The 16,894-nt window shown below is 34.8% G+C and overlaps 1 protein-coding gene across 12 annotated transcripts in view; it reads left to right on the top strand.

Moving 5' to 3' along the window:
* The window catches only part of Sox102F (transcription factor Sox102F), a 37,998-nt gene that overhangs the window by 9,665 nt on the left and 11,439 nt on the right, over positions 1–16,894 (top strand). For 8 of the 12 annotated variants that reach the window (XR_015270266.1, XM_086826390.1, XM_086826391.1 and 5 more), the window contains 2 exons: positions 2,094–2,797; positions 4,180–4,291. Coding sequence is in view for 10 of the 12 variants with exons in the window: in XM_086826390.1 (XP_086682516.1) it covers positions 2,121–2,797; positions 4,180–4,291 (789 nt within the window). In the remaining 2 variants the exon portion in view is untranslated. The remainder of the gene's footprint in view (positions 1–2,093; positions 2,798–4,179; positions 4,292–16,894) is intronic. The other 4 variants (XR_015270267.1, XM_086826392.1, XM_086826394.1 and 1 more) reach the window with 2 other exon arrangements.

Raw genomic sequence — 16,894 nt, 5'->3', positions numbered from 1 at the left:
AGAACCAAAACCCCATTGATCCATTCACAATCCCTAGAGCTGAAACAGAATGGATCTGACAAATTTAAGGTTTTCCAAACAAATGTCTCTTCAAAACTCAAAGGCAATACACTTTGTTAAAGCTCAGTAGAATATTTCAAATATTAAATGTATGCTTGTATATATAGCTAATGGAATCGCAATCTAAAAGGAATTTCTGATCCATTCAAATGTTATTTCCAACTCTCAAAGGTTAAGAATATGTTTCAGTGTTTTAGCAGTTCTGAAATGCTTCTTTCCAGATATCACAATTACTTTCGGTCTGCATTTGAAAATATACAAATGTTGGTAAACTTTAAACTATGCAAGGAATAAGTTCTTTGTAATGTCTATCTAAGATTTCATTTCTTGGATTTGATTTTCATTCCTCGGTAGGACTCGTACGTGAATTCCAAGAGAGTATAAATTTGTTGTAAATAAATCAAGAGATGAACAACAACCAAAAAAACATGTGTATGCTCTAAGCACTGTCTCCTTGCCGCCTCTCACAAATAAATGATTGTTTCCCCGATTTGCTTTCATATAAAACATTTTATTTATAATGATGACTTCCGCCGCTCTATCCGTTGCGGCCACATATAGTGTTCGCTCAACCCCCTGTAATCGCGCAGAGTCGCAGAAAATACGCAAATATTGACTCGGAACACTTACAAATAGCTTCCGCAAATTTCGCTTCAATAGATATGTAGCTCGCTCGGCCCTCTCCTTTCAGGCCTTGGGCTCACAATTTCCCTTACATGTAAATATCAATATTTATAGACCCACACGGACGCAGAGACGACGCATACAATAAAACTTTAAAATATTACACCACACACTACTGCATTATTATTTCCAAATCCTATGGCAAATGTCTATGCGGCAATCGGAAACGGTAATAATTATAATAATAATAATACCTATTATCAAGTGGATCGGAGACAATAAATTGTTAAAACAACAGAAATGTAAGTGTAACTGGAAGTAGGGCCAGGTTAGATTAGAGTAGCTACGGAAAAGGAACTCCTTTTTGACTTCGATTGATTTTGTATAGCTAATAATAAAGGTCCAAATCGCATTAGTTGGCTGCATTGTGGTGTGTAAATAATATATGAAACCGTCTTTGTGTAGGAGTTAGCATTTTTAAGTTGGCTCATAACTTTGAGCCCTAGACATTCCGGATATGTATCCCGTATTTGCCCCTTAAGGTATTCCGTTTCAATTTGCAAAGTAGCCAGTAGTTCATGGTGCACGTCTCTCGGCAGATTGTTTTTAAAGCTCTCGCGGTCACAATTGGTTTGAGACTCGACCCCAAATTCATTTTTAATGCCAGCACGTGTGCCTCGAGCAGCCGTACATAATGCCCGATACCTGTAATCAATAGAATTGAAGGAATTGTGTACGGGTACGGACGTCTATTGAAGACCCATTATAGGGACGGACTGACTGGAGTTTTTATGTGCTTTTTTTTTTATCGGAAACCTAAAAAAAATTATACGGATCAACTCCGCCCTTTGGCATTACGAGACACCTTACCTGATCAAGAAAGATTAAGCTTTTCATCTAACCGGAATTAATTGATACGTAAATCAAATATGCTTTTCGAATTCAGATATGTGTATACATAATTATGTTATTTTCTTGTTTAATATTTCTACAACAGTTACAACAGGAAATGAAGCTAACTTCGCACCATGAAGTTTGTATACCCATACAATATAAATTATATATATTTATCTTAAAACCCGATGAAGTAATGCCTACTTTCATATTATTAACATATTATATTTACAGTGTGACATTCATAAAATTAAAACCGAAATTCTATCTATCTAGTTTGCTTAGAAACGGACAGACGGACAGACGGACATACGTAGCTAACAAACTTCTGACTAAAATTATAAAAATAATACGATCTTGATTTAAATTCAATTTGGGGTATTAGTTTCAAAGATGGAACCTTGAAACAATGCTTTCAAGACTTCCCAACATTCATTACATTTTGGATTACGTTTGCGAAGCTTTGTTGACAAATTGAATAATTGAAAAAACTTGTTTAATGTGCATTTTTACAGGCAGTTGAATTCCCTATATTTTGAAAAATGTCAACGAAACGAAAATCGCTTCCAAATAAAGTTGACATCGACCACAATAAAAGCACAAGAAGAAGAGCAGGCCACACGGCACCCTTCGTTCGTAAAAGGCATAATATGTTATCGATAAGTAAAATAAATGCCGCGAATGTTAGCCCAATTAGTAATAATGGTGAGGTGGATGATATAAAGGATTGTGTGATTATAGTTTCTGGAAGTCATTTCGATAAAGCATACGTGGACTTGGACATGGACTCCAGAAGCCCATCGCGGGAGTCCGGCTCAAGCTCAAGCGATTTGGATATGAGTACTGATAATATTGTAGTGGGCAATAGTAGGCGCAAGGAGAAGGTCGGAAAGAACCGAAGGAAGAAATCAAGTGCAGCTATAAGGAATCAGGAAAATCTATTAAAAGCAGATGAAAATACTGATGAATCCTGGGATACGAGTGAAAAGACAGATAAGAAATGGATAAAGCTTGAGAGTGACCTTAAGTGTTGCGATATAGAGGTTGTCACTGAACACCAGCAGCTATTTTCTAGGCCCAATCTGCAAAATAATACGGCAGACTCGAGCAGCTTGGATCCAATTCCTATTAATCTGGACGCAGACCCATTAACCATCTACGGGAGCTCCACAAATGCCACGGAATATACCACCGTTCAGGAAGCAAGCTATCTGCAAAGGTATGTATGATTCAAAAGCCAGCATTCAATATTTTTGAAAATAGAGCTCACTAAGCAGTGCCCCGATAGAGCTGTAAAAGTACCGATAACAAAAATGAAATCTTACTTCGGGATTTTGTAAAATGAATCGATATCAAAGTCGATCTAGACATGTTCATCTGTCCGTTAACTAGTCTGTCAGATTTTTAAGTATTTGAATAAATCTTTGCAGATATACCTGTGCTTGTCAATGTGTGTATAATTTATATTACATTATGTATTTTATAATATATTTTTATCAAATTAATAATACATTTTCATACATCTGGTAGTTTTATTATACCCTTGCAAGGTATTATAATTTCAGTCAAAAGCTTGCAACCCAGTAAAGGAGTCATCTCCGAAACCATTATTATATTATTCTAAAATTTTCTGTAAAATTTGATGAATATCGGAATATAATATCATATAGCTGCCATAGAAACGATTGAGAATATTCTACAATTTTGTGTAAAATTTTATATCATATAGCTCCCATACAAACGATCGTTAGATATAGAGGAAAATGAAACTTTGAATGTGAGACTGTAAATATAATATCTAAAGGTGAATGAATTGAGAACAGGATTACTTCATTGTTTGTTAACATAAATATACATATATCATTTATATTGTATTACTTCCTGAATATCGAAGTTCTTTCTGCAAGGGTATATTCGGAGAGCCTTAGTTAGCTTTCTTTCTTGTTTAAATTAAAATCAGTCTTTAAGTACGTTTCTTTTTTTTGAATTTAAGAGATTTTACCTTAATGGTTACAATGTGTTCCTCAATTGTAATGAGGTAATATAGTGTAAAAATAATTTCACATCAAAATAAAAACCAATAATTAAAAGCTCTGCACTTGGTTTGCAACCTCAACAAACGAGACACAATCTTATCCATACATAGATTCAAATCAATTACATTTGAAAGTCCGAATACATTCGTGAATACCAAAAACTATCTTGTAAATGGTTACAAGTTTTATTACATTTCTCTTTTTATTTACCAACCAATGTAATATGTGTCCATTAAAAGGGTCTGCATGCCGGCTACCGAAAGTTTAATTACCGAAAGCGATTTCCGAATTTCCGGAAGGTTTATGATATAGTATTTGTATTTTCGAACTTTCGTTTAGATCCTGTACAATTCACTCCATCGTTTCCTTTTTCATTCATTTATGGGAGCAAAAAAAAACTACAAATAATTCATTTGAGTGAGTTCCTATTTACCCCATCCCCGCGATAAATCAGCCTTAAGAAATAATTCATTTCATTTTAGTTTACTTACTACGCCACTTGTCTTAAAATATTATTTAGTTTATTTTCTATCAATTAATTATATTATTTATCTTCAATTAACAGAGAAATATGTAGGCCGCCTTCTTGTGGAGAAAATCAAACACATGCCAAGGAATACACCGATTTGGAGATGATTAAGAATTTTCAGTTTATACGAAGTCGTTTACTTGGTCAGGTGAGTTTCTTAATAGCGAAAGGGACCGGATCCTTCGCCAGAATATAATGGCGATGTCATCTAATTTAACAACTAATTAATTTGCATTTATGTAGAGTTTTAAGCGAGCCACTGCAGATCCATAGTTCTTTTTATTACCTTCAACATATCGAACGAATTGGCATTAGTCATGTACTCACAGGACAGGTTTAAAAGGCGATGCTGGATTTATCAAAGGATTTGTAGAATTTTGTGCAGCCTAAAAGCTTTTCCTTTTTATAATAATACATACAATGTTTACTTTATTTTTGCATTATATTTGGATTCTTAGAAACAAGTTTTTTATTATTATTCATTCTTGTTGCTTTTGTGTAGCCAGTGCCAGCTTTCTTTCGGTTTTTCATTCTAAGCATTTGAATAGCAGGTTGAATCGCCGTCTTTGTACCGCCATTCAAAGGAACACTAACAATAAGCTTTTCTTTTATTTTCCTTTTCTTCTTTTCTTTTCACAAGAGTCCCATACATTTTCACTTTGCCCTGGGGTTTCCCTTAGACAAGGCACACCCTTACCTGTAGTCCTTGTAAGTAGTTGTAATCTCTTCCGATAATTGATGTAAATTTATTTATATATATTATTTATATAATGTTATCATGTACATATTACTGGCATTGTTTATATTTCTTTGATCAACGAATGATATTTATGAATGTATGTATGTTTCTCACCCAGCCAGACATCAAGAGCTGTTAAAGAATCGATGACACTATTATAACTTTTGCTCGAAGGATCGAAGGGGGGCACTATCAATAAATACACTCTCGTTTCCATGGCTCTACAGGACACCTGGGAGCCCTTGTACTCTGGTACTGCTTGGTAGTGTTATAATGATAAAATTTGGTTGTCAGCATCAGGCTCCGCTAGTTAAAATTTTGAGCCCATCCAAACACGACCTAATTTAAAGGGTTATATCCACTTGCCCATTGGCTTCAATTTGAATTGTTGTCACCACCAAAACTAAGAGATACATATGTATGTATGTATATTCTTGGTATTCAGTAAACGTGAGCATATTCCAGTGGAGGCTGAAGTTGCGATGATGAATATGGAACTTTCAGGTTTAGGAACACCCAGCTTAACTCAAATAATCGGCTTGGAATCACACGCTAATGTGATGTTTATCTACCAGAAATACTCTAGCTAACCTAAGAATGGGGGATGATTGACGATGTTGTTAAAGGTCTAAATGAAATCTGCATTTTCTGCTTCTAGGGTAGTTTCCATCAATAAAAAAAGGCAATCACAGCTCTCCGCCGCAATGTAGATATAGATACAGATACTATCTCTCTATCGTGCTTTGAGAAGTTCAAAAGGTTTCGTCATTAAATGCATATTTTTCACACATATATAGAAAAGTACGGTATCATGCTAATTAACTGCTTCTGTATTCATGTATACATTCGGGAATACATACATACGTATATATATATATATATATATAGCGTATAAATACATGACAATTAATTCGAAGATTAAAGAAACTATATGTATACATATATAGATAATTCATAAGAAATAAATAGACCTCCTGAAGGATTATAATGTGCCCTATGTATCGTCTAAATATTATGGGTTTAATTATAAAGTGTATATACGTACGTACATATAACACCAAGGAAGAAGCTGAGGTAAACGGCCTAAATGCCTACCTTTCCTGCCAAGTAAGTATTGGAGCCTCTTGAATAGGGTTTAAAGTCCATGCTGTTGATGGTACATACATGTGTCAAAGTTCACTTTGCTAAGCTAATGACTCCTGAAAATGGCAAATAACAAATCTGTGGTAAAGTGCGTGTGCTTGTTCTACGCAATTAACTTCAACAAGGTGCGGAGTGTCCAGCAACGAGGGCAGTTTGTTGGCAGTGTTAACATTATATTTTCGACAAATTCAGCCGCTGAAATGTCGGGGTTAGTGTTATGTCCCACTGCATCTTATGACAAATGCTATTTTTAATGCAAATGGCAAAATAGGAGAAGTAGAGCGCTCCCTTCAAGTTGCTATTACTTCGAAAATAATATGAACTGGGAAAGGGTAACAGTGGTGAGACTTATTTCCAACCCGATAGAATATATACAGATTTTTAGTCATGCTTCTCTCTCTCTCTCTCTTAACTTGTAAAGAAATGTATCAATATATTTCGAAAACGTATCATAAATATATATACATATGTACATACATATTTCGATTCTCTATCACAGTCTCAATCTACGAACCGATTCACGTTGTTGTGGGCGGCGTGAGGGTGCCGAGAACATCACATTTTCCAGATAAATTGATCAGCCAGTTCATATTTTATATAGATGACAACACCAAAATACCGAAAGCTCATCCATAAATGTCATAAAATTCATAAATATTGTCGTAAAATGTTTCATTGTCTTCTTCGTCGAAGTGATTTAGGTCACAGTATATTTTTTGATTATTGTGTGGGCTTTTTTTGATTTTATTTTATGCATCGATCCATCGGTCACTTATGGTAGCATATATGTACATATACATAGATCTAGATCTAGATTTCTAGATCATTCCTTCGATTGGTTTTGATCATGAGTTTGCAAAATATACTATTCAAGAAATTGTTAATAACAAGGAATATATAAAGTATCGTTTGTTGTTGCTTTTAATATAATAAGTTGCCCTTTCTTGGTTATTATTATATATAACTCTCCGACCTATTAATATTTAAACGTGCTTTTGTTCAAGTGCTAGAAGTATATACATATATGTACATAGATACATATTTCTATGTTTGGTATGTTTAATGTGGCGGCGCAACCAAAGAAAACCAAAAAAAGAGGAAAAATATGCACGATCGGTGTGTTGGTTGATACAATTCTTCGCGTTCTTTTCTGTTTTACTGTCGTATGAATTTGCTTCTTCTCTGTTTTCATTCATAAATTTCTGATTTTTAAAAATAGAACTACTGGGTGCTTCCTTCCTTTTTCTCGTTCCCTCGCAAAATAGAACCATCTCCCTAATACGGTGTCTATCCACAGATACTTCTCTATCCCTCAATGCATTTGCAGTTCTTTTTGTGTGTTGTGTCAAAGCTACTGCAACGACGCAAGGTTAGGTCTATTAGGAATATTAGAATATTTTTATTTGCAGATATACTTCCGGTGGGTAAAATATCTGATACTCGATTCCTTATGCTTTAGAATGTTTCAGCTTCAACGGATACCCATGTGGGGTCAAGGTTCAAGTAAAATGGGACTTACGTCTTATTAATTAAGTAATTATTTTTTGTTACTACTTCATTAAGTTCTACGACATCTCCGGGGGTATGTATAGTTAGTTCGATTTGACTTTATTTTGAAGAAAACACCCAAAAAAAAGAGTTGAGTTTCAGCTGTCAAAATTTTCAAATCATTTTTGTACACTTTTTATACCCTTGCAGGGTATTATAATTTCAGTCAGAAGATTGCAACGCAGTGAAGGAGGCACCTCCGACTATATAAAGTATATATATTCTTGATCAGGATCAACAGCCGAGTCGATCTAGCAATGCCCGTCTGTCCGTCTCTCCTTCTGTCCGTCTGTCCGTTTCTACGCAAACTAGTCTCAAAGTTTTGAAGCTATCTTAATGAAACTTTGTAGTTAGCCTTGTATATACTCTCACTCGTATATATGTCGGAACGGGCAGGATCGGACGACTATATCATATAGCTGGCATAGGAATGATCGTAAAATTTTTACAATAAAAATTATAACATTTTTAGTTTTTAACAGAATTTGATAACATTTGAGATACAGCCATTTCATATTATTCTACAATTTGGTAATATAACATTTTCAGTTTACACCAGATTTTCATCAAATATAAGATATAGCCATTTTATTTTAATCTACAATTTTGTGTAAAGTTATAAAAAACCGGTCTACAATATCACATAGCTGCCATAGGAACGATCAAAAAATGAATACAATTAAAAATTATAACGTTTTTAATTTTCAGCAGATTTTCATTAAATTTGAGATATAGCCATTTAATATAAGTCTTAAATGTTGTGTCAAATTTTATGAAAATCGGACGACTATATCATATAGGTGCCATACAAACGATCGTTAGATGTGGAGCAAAAATGCAGATCTGTGAATGTAAAACTGAAAATATAATATGTAAAGGTGAATGAAATGAAATTTTAATATTAATATATATATTTTATATTGTATGGATTCCTAGTCATCGAAGTTCTATCTGCAAGGGTATATAAAATTCGGTGTGCCGAAGTTAGCTTCCTTTCTTGTTATAAATTAACTTTTCACGAAATTTTCGCCCACTTCCGATACATATTTTTTAAATTTTAATTTTTGGTGTTGCCTTTCCGTTCGTTACTATGTGAAAATAAAAATATAAGAAAATAATTATAACAGTCATTATAGCAGGTCTACTCTAGGGAGATTTGCTATAATTTTATATTACTAGCTTAAGGCCATTAGCTTATGGTAGGAAAAAGTTAGATCCAATTTGAATCGATTTTTTTTGTAATTTATAGAAATAAAGCGAATTGCAATTTTTTTTTATAAAAAATGTGCGTTTCGGGATAAATATAACAATTCAAAAATGTGACACTTTGTTATTATCTATTCCATGAGTTTACGTACGCGTCGTTTTCAAGAAAGGGTTGGAACTTATTCGATTAAATCAATTCTCAAAATTCATATCAATGTATTGCATAATTTGAAACAATAACAAGGTATATTTATCGATTCTAAAATCGATTTTATATCGATTTGAACACGTTTTTGTTAGATTTCTCCTGGTTTTTCTGGCTATGGAACCTCTTTTACCATCAAATCAAACACAAATTTAACAACTTAGTGTTGGCATTTGTTAATATCTTCTCAATGAATATTTTTCTGATTTACTTAGTGCTAATACAAATAAATAATAAGCTTAAGTAATATTCATGTGGTGGCATAAGTATTTTGACAAGTATCTTTTAGTATGGATAGCAAAGTTTTAACTTAAACAAAAAGTTAAAGGAAAAAAAAAGAATTTAGTAAAACATATAATACCCTTTGGTTTCAATAACTTTTTGCAGTCATCGCGGTACTGAATCGTTTATATTTTGGATGATTTCTGTACGATTTCTCTTTCCAAAAGGAAGTGATCTCAGACATTTTTCCCTATGATTTTATTTAACGATACTCTTCTTTTGCGAAGAATAAGCCTGTCTCCAGAACTAAATGCATTATCATGTAGAACCCTCAAATATTGGCTTTGGTTCATAGATCCAGTGATAGGATCGCAGTTATCCAGTCCCATTATACGCCACACATCCCCAGAACACACAGCGTCTCCACCATGGCTTACTTTTTGGAAAATTGGCCACCTCTTCTGCTTTTCTCCCAGTGGAAATTTTAGAACAAATTTATTTTTTGATTAACTATACTCAAAGGAGCTTTCATCTGTCTATAGAACTCTCCTCCAGAACTTCTTTGGCTTATAAGGAAAGTTATTTCGCAGTAGTCATTTTAACAAGTTTTGTTTATTTTTGGATGACCCACAGCTGTTTGATCAGTTGTTATCGGGGAAAGCTCTTAAGCATTTAGCTTTTTTAAAGCACACCGAAAATGCAGAGTGGAAGAAAATTTCGTTTTCTAAAATGTCCAGTGCGCATCTACTACAATTTGAAAAATTTTTAATTGTCCTTAATATTTCCAAAAACTTGAAACCATTTTTAAGGGAAATCAGTGCACAAACGTTTAAAATTTATTGCATTGCATTTTTTGTCCCCTGCGAATCACTTGAATTTTGCTCCGGTTTTCACTTTTTTCCATTTTGATATGGGCGAAATGGTTCGATTTTGTTTTATCTGCTACGGTTTTGACTCAATTATGCTATCGTCATGAAAAGGGTTGCCACATTTTTCACAGTTCACAGTTTTTATTCCGGCGGTCCCAAATATTTATATACTGCACTTGTATTATTTAAGTAACTAAATTAAATATCATTACTTATAAACAGCGACCCTCCTGACCCTCCTTTAAAATAATTAATGCATACATTATATAAATATTTTTAACTGACTATTTCGTTTCGGGGCCAAAAATATTTTTTTTTAATAATTACGTGCCAGAATGATCTACTGAATAGACCATTGAGGAAACAATTTTTTCCCATAACAAATAAGAGCTAACTTTTTGTAGAAACAGGCATATACTTTTTATTTCGGCCAGGCAAGAATAGCAAGATTCGCGTTTTCCAAATCGCAAGGATCATCTGAAAGGGAAAAGGGAGCACCGATTTTTGTTTTCAAAATCGAAATCTATAAATTGGCTATTCCGGCGTACGTAGATTATATTTACAATTAAATATAACTTTATAAAATATCAGGATTAAAATATATTTTGGGATTTTCAAATAAATTGCTGCTGTAACTTTTGGAAAAGGATAAACTTCGAACGACCCCGCACCAGTTGGAAAGTCTGTTGCTTACCATTTAAATCAGTGTGACCGTAGTTGAATTACAAAAGAAATCCGAGGAAAATAACAACACATATTTGTTGTATATAGTTGTCTCTTTCAAGGTTTTAATGAAGTCTCTAATTAATGAAAACTTCATTACAGCGTCATAGCGCCATTACAACCGAAATGCAATTAATGAACAAAATGTAAGCCTAGTACTAATAAAATTTTTTTCAAAACATCGATAATTAGACAATAGATCTCTAGCTAGAGCTACCAAATTTTAAAAGTTTAGACATTGAACATTTTGTGTATGTAAATTTTTGTATGTACATATTTAATATCCTGCCGCACCAGTCCATGAATGTGAAAATGGAAAAAACGAATATTAAAATTTGATAATGTTGGTCAGGACAACAATATAATTTGTAGCATTACAAAAAATAGATGTTGAGCGCCTTTTTACCTGTTGATCTTAAAGCTAAAAATTAGTTTAAAATATACAATATAGAGGGAGCAATCAGGATTTTTGCCAAAAAGGCCTTTATTTTATTAAATATACAATTTCTCTTTGTTCGGCTTTCTTTCTTTACACCTTACAGTAATAGAAATAACAAATACTATATAAAAATTGTGGTTCTCGAAGGATAATCCGAGAGTCGTTGCCAATTTTTCCCACCATAACCAATTTTTAAACTATTATTGAGACACATATTGTTGTGTTTGTGCTTTTTTCGGATAATGGATGAAGATTGATGACCATTCCATTGATGGTGATGATGTCGTTATTACCCATTTTATTGGGGGTGCTTCCAGTCAAAGGCTGTGTGTGTGTGTGCCTTCCCCCCCAATATTTTTGGTCTGAGACACTTCCGATGGGGTCCTATAGCCCCCCATCCCCCTTCATTTGTGACCCCATTGTGCTACGAAACAATGAGAGAGAAGAGCGATAGAGCTGGAGGTTCGATACCATGGGTGCTACTTTGGCAACAAAAATATATCTCGACAATGAGCTTCTAATTTGAATGCTATTTTGTCTTTTGTTGTTACAGATTTAATCATCTATTTTACTTCTAAGGCCATGTAGTCCTGGCCTGCCGTTTTCCCATCATTAGAGTAACCATTGTTTTCGTGGGGCTTAAATGAGGGTTTTATTCTCTGAATCTGATGGTGGGTATGTCAAAAGATCTTTCAAATACGAACGAAATTTCTTTGAAAACTACAATATGTACTTCTGAATGTCGAATATTCTTTGATTTATACTACAATTTCGATAGCTTTAATCTGGTTACTTGTGTTCAAAAAGAAAAAATATTGTTTTTCATTTCAGTAGTTTGTTTTATAAAAGTCGTTATACATCAGAACCCAACTTGTTTGAATTCTTTTTCATGGTACTTTAAAAATTTCGTTGAAACAAGAATAGAAGGTAACTTCAGGCCGAAGTTTTTACACCCTTGCTGATTGCTTTTTGTTCATTAATAATTATTGCAATATAAATGATATATATACATATAATTACGTTTTAAAACAACGAAATAATGCAGCCTTTCCTTATTGTAAGTTTCATTCCGAAACGAAAAGACGGACGTGGCTAGTTCTGACTAATTTTATAACATCCTGCAGGGGAAATTATTATATTATATTTGCAAATTGCCTTTAGCAAGAAGTCAGAGTGGTAACCTGTCCAAATGGCAAGCAAATGAAGACTTGAACGATGACTCCCGTGGAAGGAGGGGAATCTTTCGAATGCAACTGCACGTGCAGCTCATTGAAATGGGTTTTTGGGAATACAAAAAACACAAATAAAATTAATATTGTATTGTACGTACTGCTGGGGTTGGCAGGGAGACTGCCACTCAGCTGCTGGCTTTATTCTAATTACGATTACAAAGCCGCCACAACGAGAATAAAAAGCAACCCTCCGCCCAACCAACGCCCACCCGCGGCTGGCGTGGCTAAATGTCAAGTGCAAAAATGCCTTTTGGTCAAAGGTCGCGCGATTTGTACGAAAGTCGGATTGAAACCCGGAGAAACAGCCTTATTTCTTGAATGCAGAAGGAGATTTCATCTCGGACCGCCCATCGTTTGCTGGGTAATTGTTTTTTTCCTTGCACACGACAATTTGTAACTTTGTTCGGGCTTTCCTTGCCATATCCTCTCACAATACTGTGTCCTGCATCCTGAGTCGGCGTCAATTCAATTATGAGTTATTTCACGGGACACGCACGAAGCTTTCACATGTCGTCTGCATCATCACGTAACTTCGTTGTCGTTCAGGAAATTCAGCAATAGATTGGGGAAATGGCGAATTTGAATTGAAAACCTGACTTTGAACCAATTATAATTATTGCAGAGGCTGCGTTGTAACACTTTTTATAAGTGAACAACAAAAACATTCATGGTACAGTGAAGCTTCCAGACACCAAAGAGTTCGGAAGAATGTTTTCAGTGGCTGCTTTGTGGACAAAAACCTCTCTTAACTTGTTTTTTGAATCACTATATTGTTGGAGAAAGTGGCTTCGAAATAGTACTATTTTTATACCCCCGCAGGGCATTATAATTTTAGCCACAAGTTTGCACTGTAAAGTTTATATCTTCTTAATCGGTATAAACAGCCGAGTCGATCTACCCTTGTCCATGTCCCATTTCCCATGTCCGCCCGTCAGTTCGACTATCAGTTTGTCTTCTATGAACTCCCACTAGTCAATAGGCTAGAAGGGTCGGATCGGACTATATTATATCTATAAATATATATAAGTATATATATAATAGAGCTATATATGATGTAGCTGCCATAGATCCGATTTGAATGAAAACCTTAGATATATTTGTTATTTGTATTATTCTGGAAAAACGTAATTTTATTTACTAACAAGAAATTCTTTATTTTGTGGAAATATATAATATAGAGATTTCTTTCGGGTTCGAAAAGACTTTCTTGAAACCGGAACAAAAGTGTTCTCAATTATCTTTTTTTTTGCTTGTTTAAAAGATGATCTTAAAGTCGAGAAATTGATTTGACTGAGTAAAGCGTTGGATATAATGCTAAATTAATAATCTAAAGGAAATCAAATTCCACTCAGATATATATAAATTAACTTGACTACTTCTTAGATGAAGCATCGTCAATATCCTTTCTCAAAATGAATTTATTTTAGTTTTACTTTCAATGTACTCCACAAGGTCAGACAAAAACAATATATAAATGACTGATGTCAGCAGAAGCTTTAAAAGAGCATAGTATATTTATTATTAATATAATTGAGTTTGCCAACCATTTGAATTTCACGCAGTCTGCGTTCAAGGAAAAAATAATAAAGGGGATCGGAGAATAATTAGATTTGCATTATATTAAAATATTTGATTTCGTGCAACAATTTATTTCTTAAAAAAAACATTTTAATTTCGTATTAAAATCAATTTGGGAACAAAAGAAGGAAAATGTACCCGCTGGGGAGTTGGTTCCCAACGGTCATTTACAATATATTTGTTTTCCGCTTATTTAAAGGCTTCAAAGAATACTATCGATTTTATTTATTTAAGAGCAAACAAAACACTTATTTACCCATTAACAACAAAGAAGTTGGCAATTATTCGTGGAAAACTTTTCTTAAAGTCATCTTTTTGCGCTTTCATTGGGAATTCGCGTCCTGCGTTCCCAGTAGCCAGGAGGAGGTGAAGTCAAGTCAATGAAGCGATGGATGACACAGCGTGTCATCGGTGTAATTTGCAGCCTTGGCACTCCCTCTGCTCCTTGCTTACTCCTGCGGTGTACCTCCTGTTATTGGGAATATTAACGATTTGTGTTACAAGTTACGGGCTTTCGGCGACAGGAGCTGAGCCGGGCAGCCGCTTGGGAATTCCGACTCGGATTTGGAATGCCTCAGCTGGTGGTTGTCTCGAGGTTAAGGTATTGTGGTTACTTGAGTTTTTATCAGATTTCCCGAGCAGGAACGGAGCGTGCCAATGAATTTTAATAGAAACAGCAATTGCAATTGTCAATCTTCCTTTGTGTCCCCCTCTGCTCAAGTAATATATTCTTTTCTTCCAGCGTTTTCCTGACAATTTGATAACAGTTCTTCTAGAGCTGGGCAAACCTTGGCGGGAGGCATTTTGATGTTTTTCAAGCACATGCATATAAGGTTTGCGGTACGGTATTGGAACTACTAGTAACTTATTTTAATTTCTTGTAGTATTGAAATATTTCAAGAGAAGCTTTATTCCACATGATTCATATATGCTTCTACGCTACCCGAAGGAAGTCGCCACCTGACTGCTCGTCGAGAGAAGAGCAACAATGTTTTTGTGGGGTTAAAACAATTGTGTTCCCGCAACAAAACCACAAAGCCCATCTCAAATCCCCTGCCCGTGGAGTCTGAGGACTCACCCCATGTGGGCTGTGTAAAGAGGATATACTTGAAAAGTCGTCATTGTGTCGAGTTGCGTTTCGCGGCGTTAATGAGGTGCCAGAGCTGTGCCTTTGCGGATTTTTCTTGTGAGATAAGAGGTTTTTAAGCATAAAAAGCCTGAAATTTATAATTGAAAAGATATTAGAATAACATTTTACCCCAGACGTTCTGAGGGGGTTGAACCAATGTTAGGGTTTAAAAAAATCGATTGTGAATAAAACAAAATCCTCTTAAGAGGTGAGATAACCGGGGCTGATACCTTGCCCTCAAAAAAATCCGAGATGCTAAAGTGTATGATGTATAATAGTGAGACTGAACAATTATAAATTGCAAATAATTTAACTAGATTCCAGTTAGGCACTCTGCACATTTTTTAATTTACTTAGTAGTATTCACTAATCTTTGTATTCAGTTTAAAAGAGCTTTAAGGGTTCCATCAGACTATTGTCTGTGAGGCTACAAATCCTAATTTAAATCACAGACACATATATATCTGTTTAATAGGGAGAATTACCTTCTAATACCCCAGAACAATGCTGACGAACAAGATGAAACAAAAAGAAAGGGAATATACAAATGAAGTACAATTTGATAATGAAAATAAACAAATAAATAAATAAAGTCGGACCATGTCTGTCGGGTGGCTTCGCTACAATAAGGGAGGAAGCAGGGAGCGAGTGGGCTGACTATGTCAAAGTAAACGAATTGAATAAATAAATAAGCAAAGACAACACAACATACGCCCAAAAATCAACAATACAAAGCGAAGCGGGCAGCGCAATGACGGAGAGCAAACAAAATAAAATAACGGAATAAAACAATCAGGAAATTGTCCTTTGATCTTATTTCCACCTTCTTCTCCACGCTTAAACCCAAAGCGTCATTTTCCCGACCGGTTTGTAGAGCTTCCTTTGAAGCCCATTCATTACCCAAATACATAACAAGATACCCAAATAAAATCACCGAAAAATTTGTCAAATATAATCGAATGCAATGATTACGGTTACGGTTACGGTTCCTATTCAAAACTGAAGCCAGAGGCGGAGAGGTTAATCCTACTTTCCTGTCTTACAAACGTATGGTTTGTATTCGTTATTTAAGATCTGAAAATAATTAACAAACGAATTTCTGGCCGCATAGTTTGTGGCACTAAAAGTTTCGTATGCGATATTTCTGGCACGACAATTCTAATACGTCTATCGCACAACTATCGCAAAAGGGGTCAAACTGGGAGAGAAGTGTGATACATGTATGCATAAATGATGATTTTATTTATTTGTTTTTAATACGCTCCGTTTGCGAACGTCTCGAATGTATATTACCAAATACATAGATCGATTTTGCGACAGTTTCCCTTGAATACCTTTCTCCTTTTCGTCTACTGGGAGTGAACTAGAAGAAACTCGTATTTGGGGAAGCATTATATACGAGCTCCTGCCGTTATTCCAACACCCGCCCCATAAACCTTCCACGGTCTGTAATGCCAAGCGTCGAAGGAGGTACACATACGTTATTATCCTTGCTGGCGTTTTTAAGACCCAAGTTGCGTCTCAGACAGGCAGAGTCCCTTTGTATTCTTTATTATTACGAACTCCTTCGCCTGATAAATAAATAACGAATATAAAGAAACCAACAAACACCCTCTCTAAAAAGCTAACCACTCTCATATACATATGTATTATGCACATGTTGGGCTCACCTGTATTAGATCGTTGACTGCTTTAAAGGTATCCAAAATAGGAGCAGG

This window comes from Drosophila serrata, unplaced genomic scaffold (assembly GCF_035046125.1).
Source record: "Drosophila serrata isolate PLE 108 unplaced genomic scaffold, ASM3504612v1 contig_160, whole genome shotgun sequence".
Taxonomy (NCBI): Eukaryota; Metazoa; Arthropoda; class Insecta; order Diptera; family Drosophilidae; genus Drosophila; species Drosophila serrata.
The sequence above is the reverse complement of the archived record's forward strand: the minus strand, read 5'-3'. Positions and strand labels throughout refer to the sequence as shown.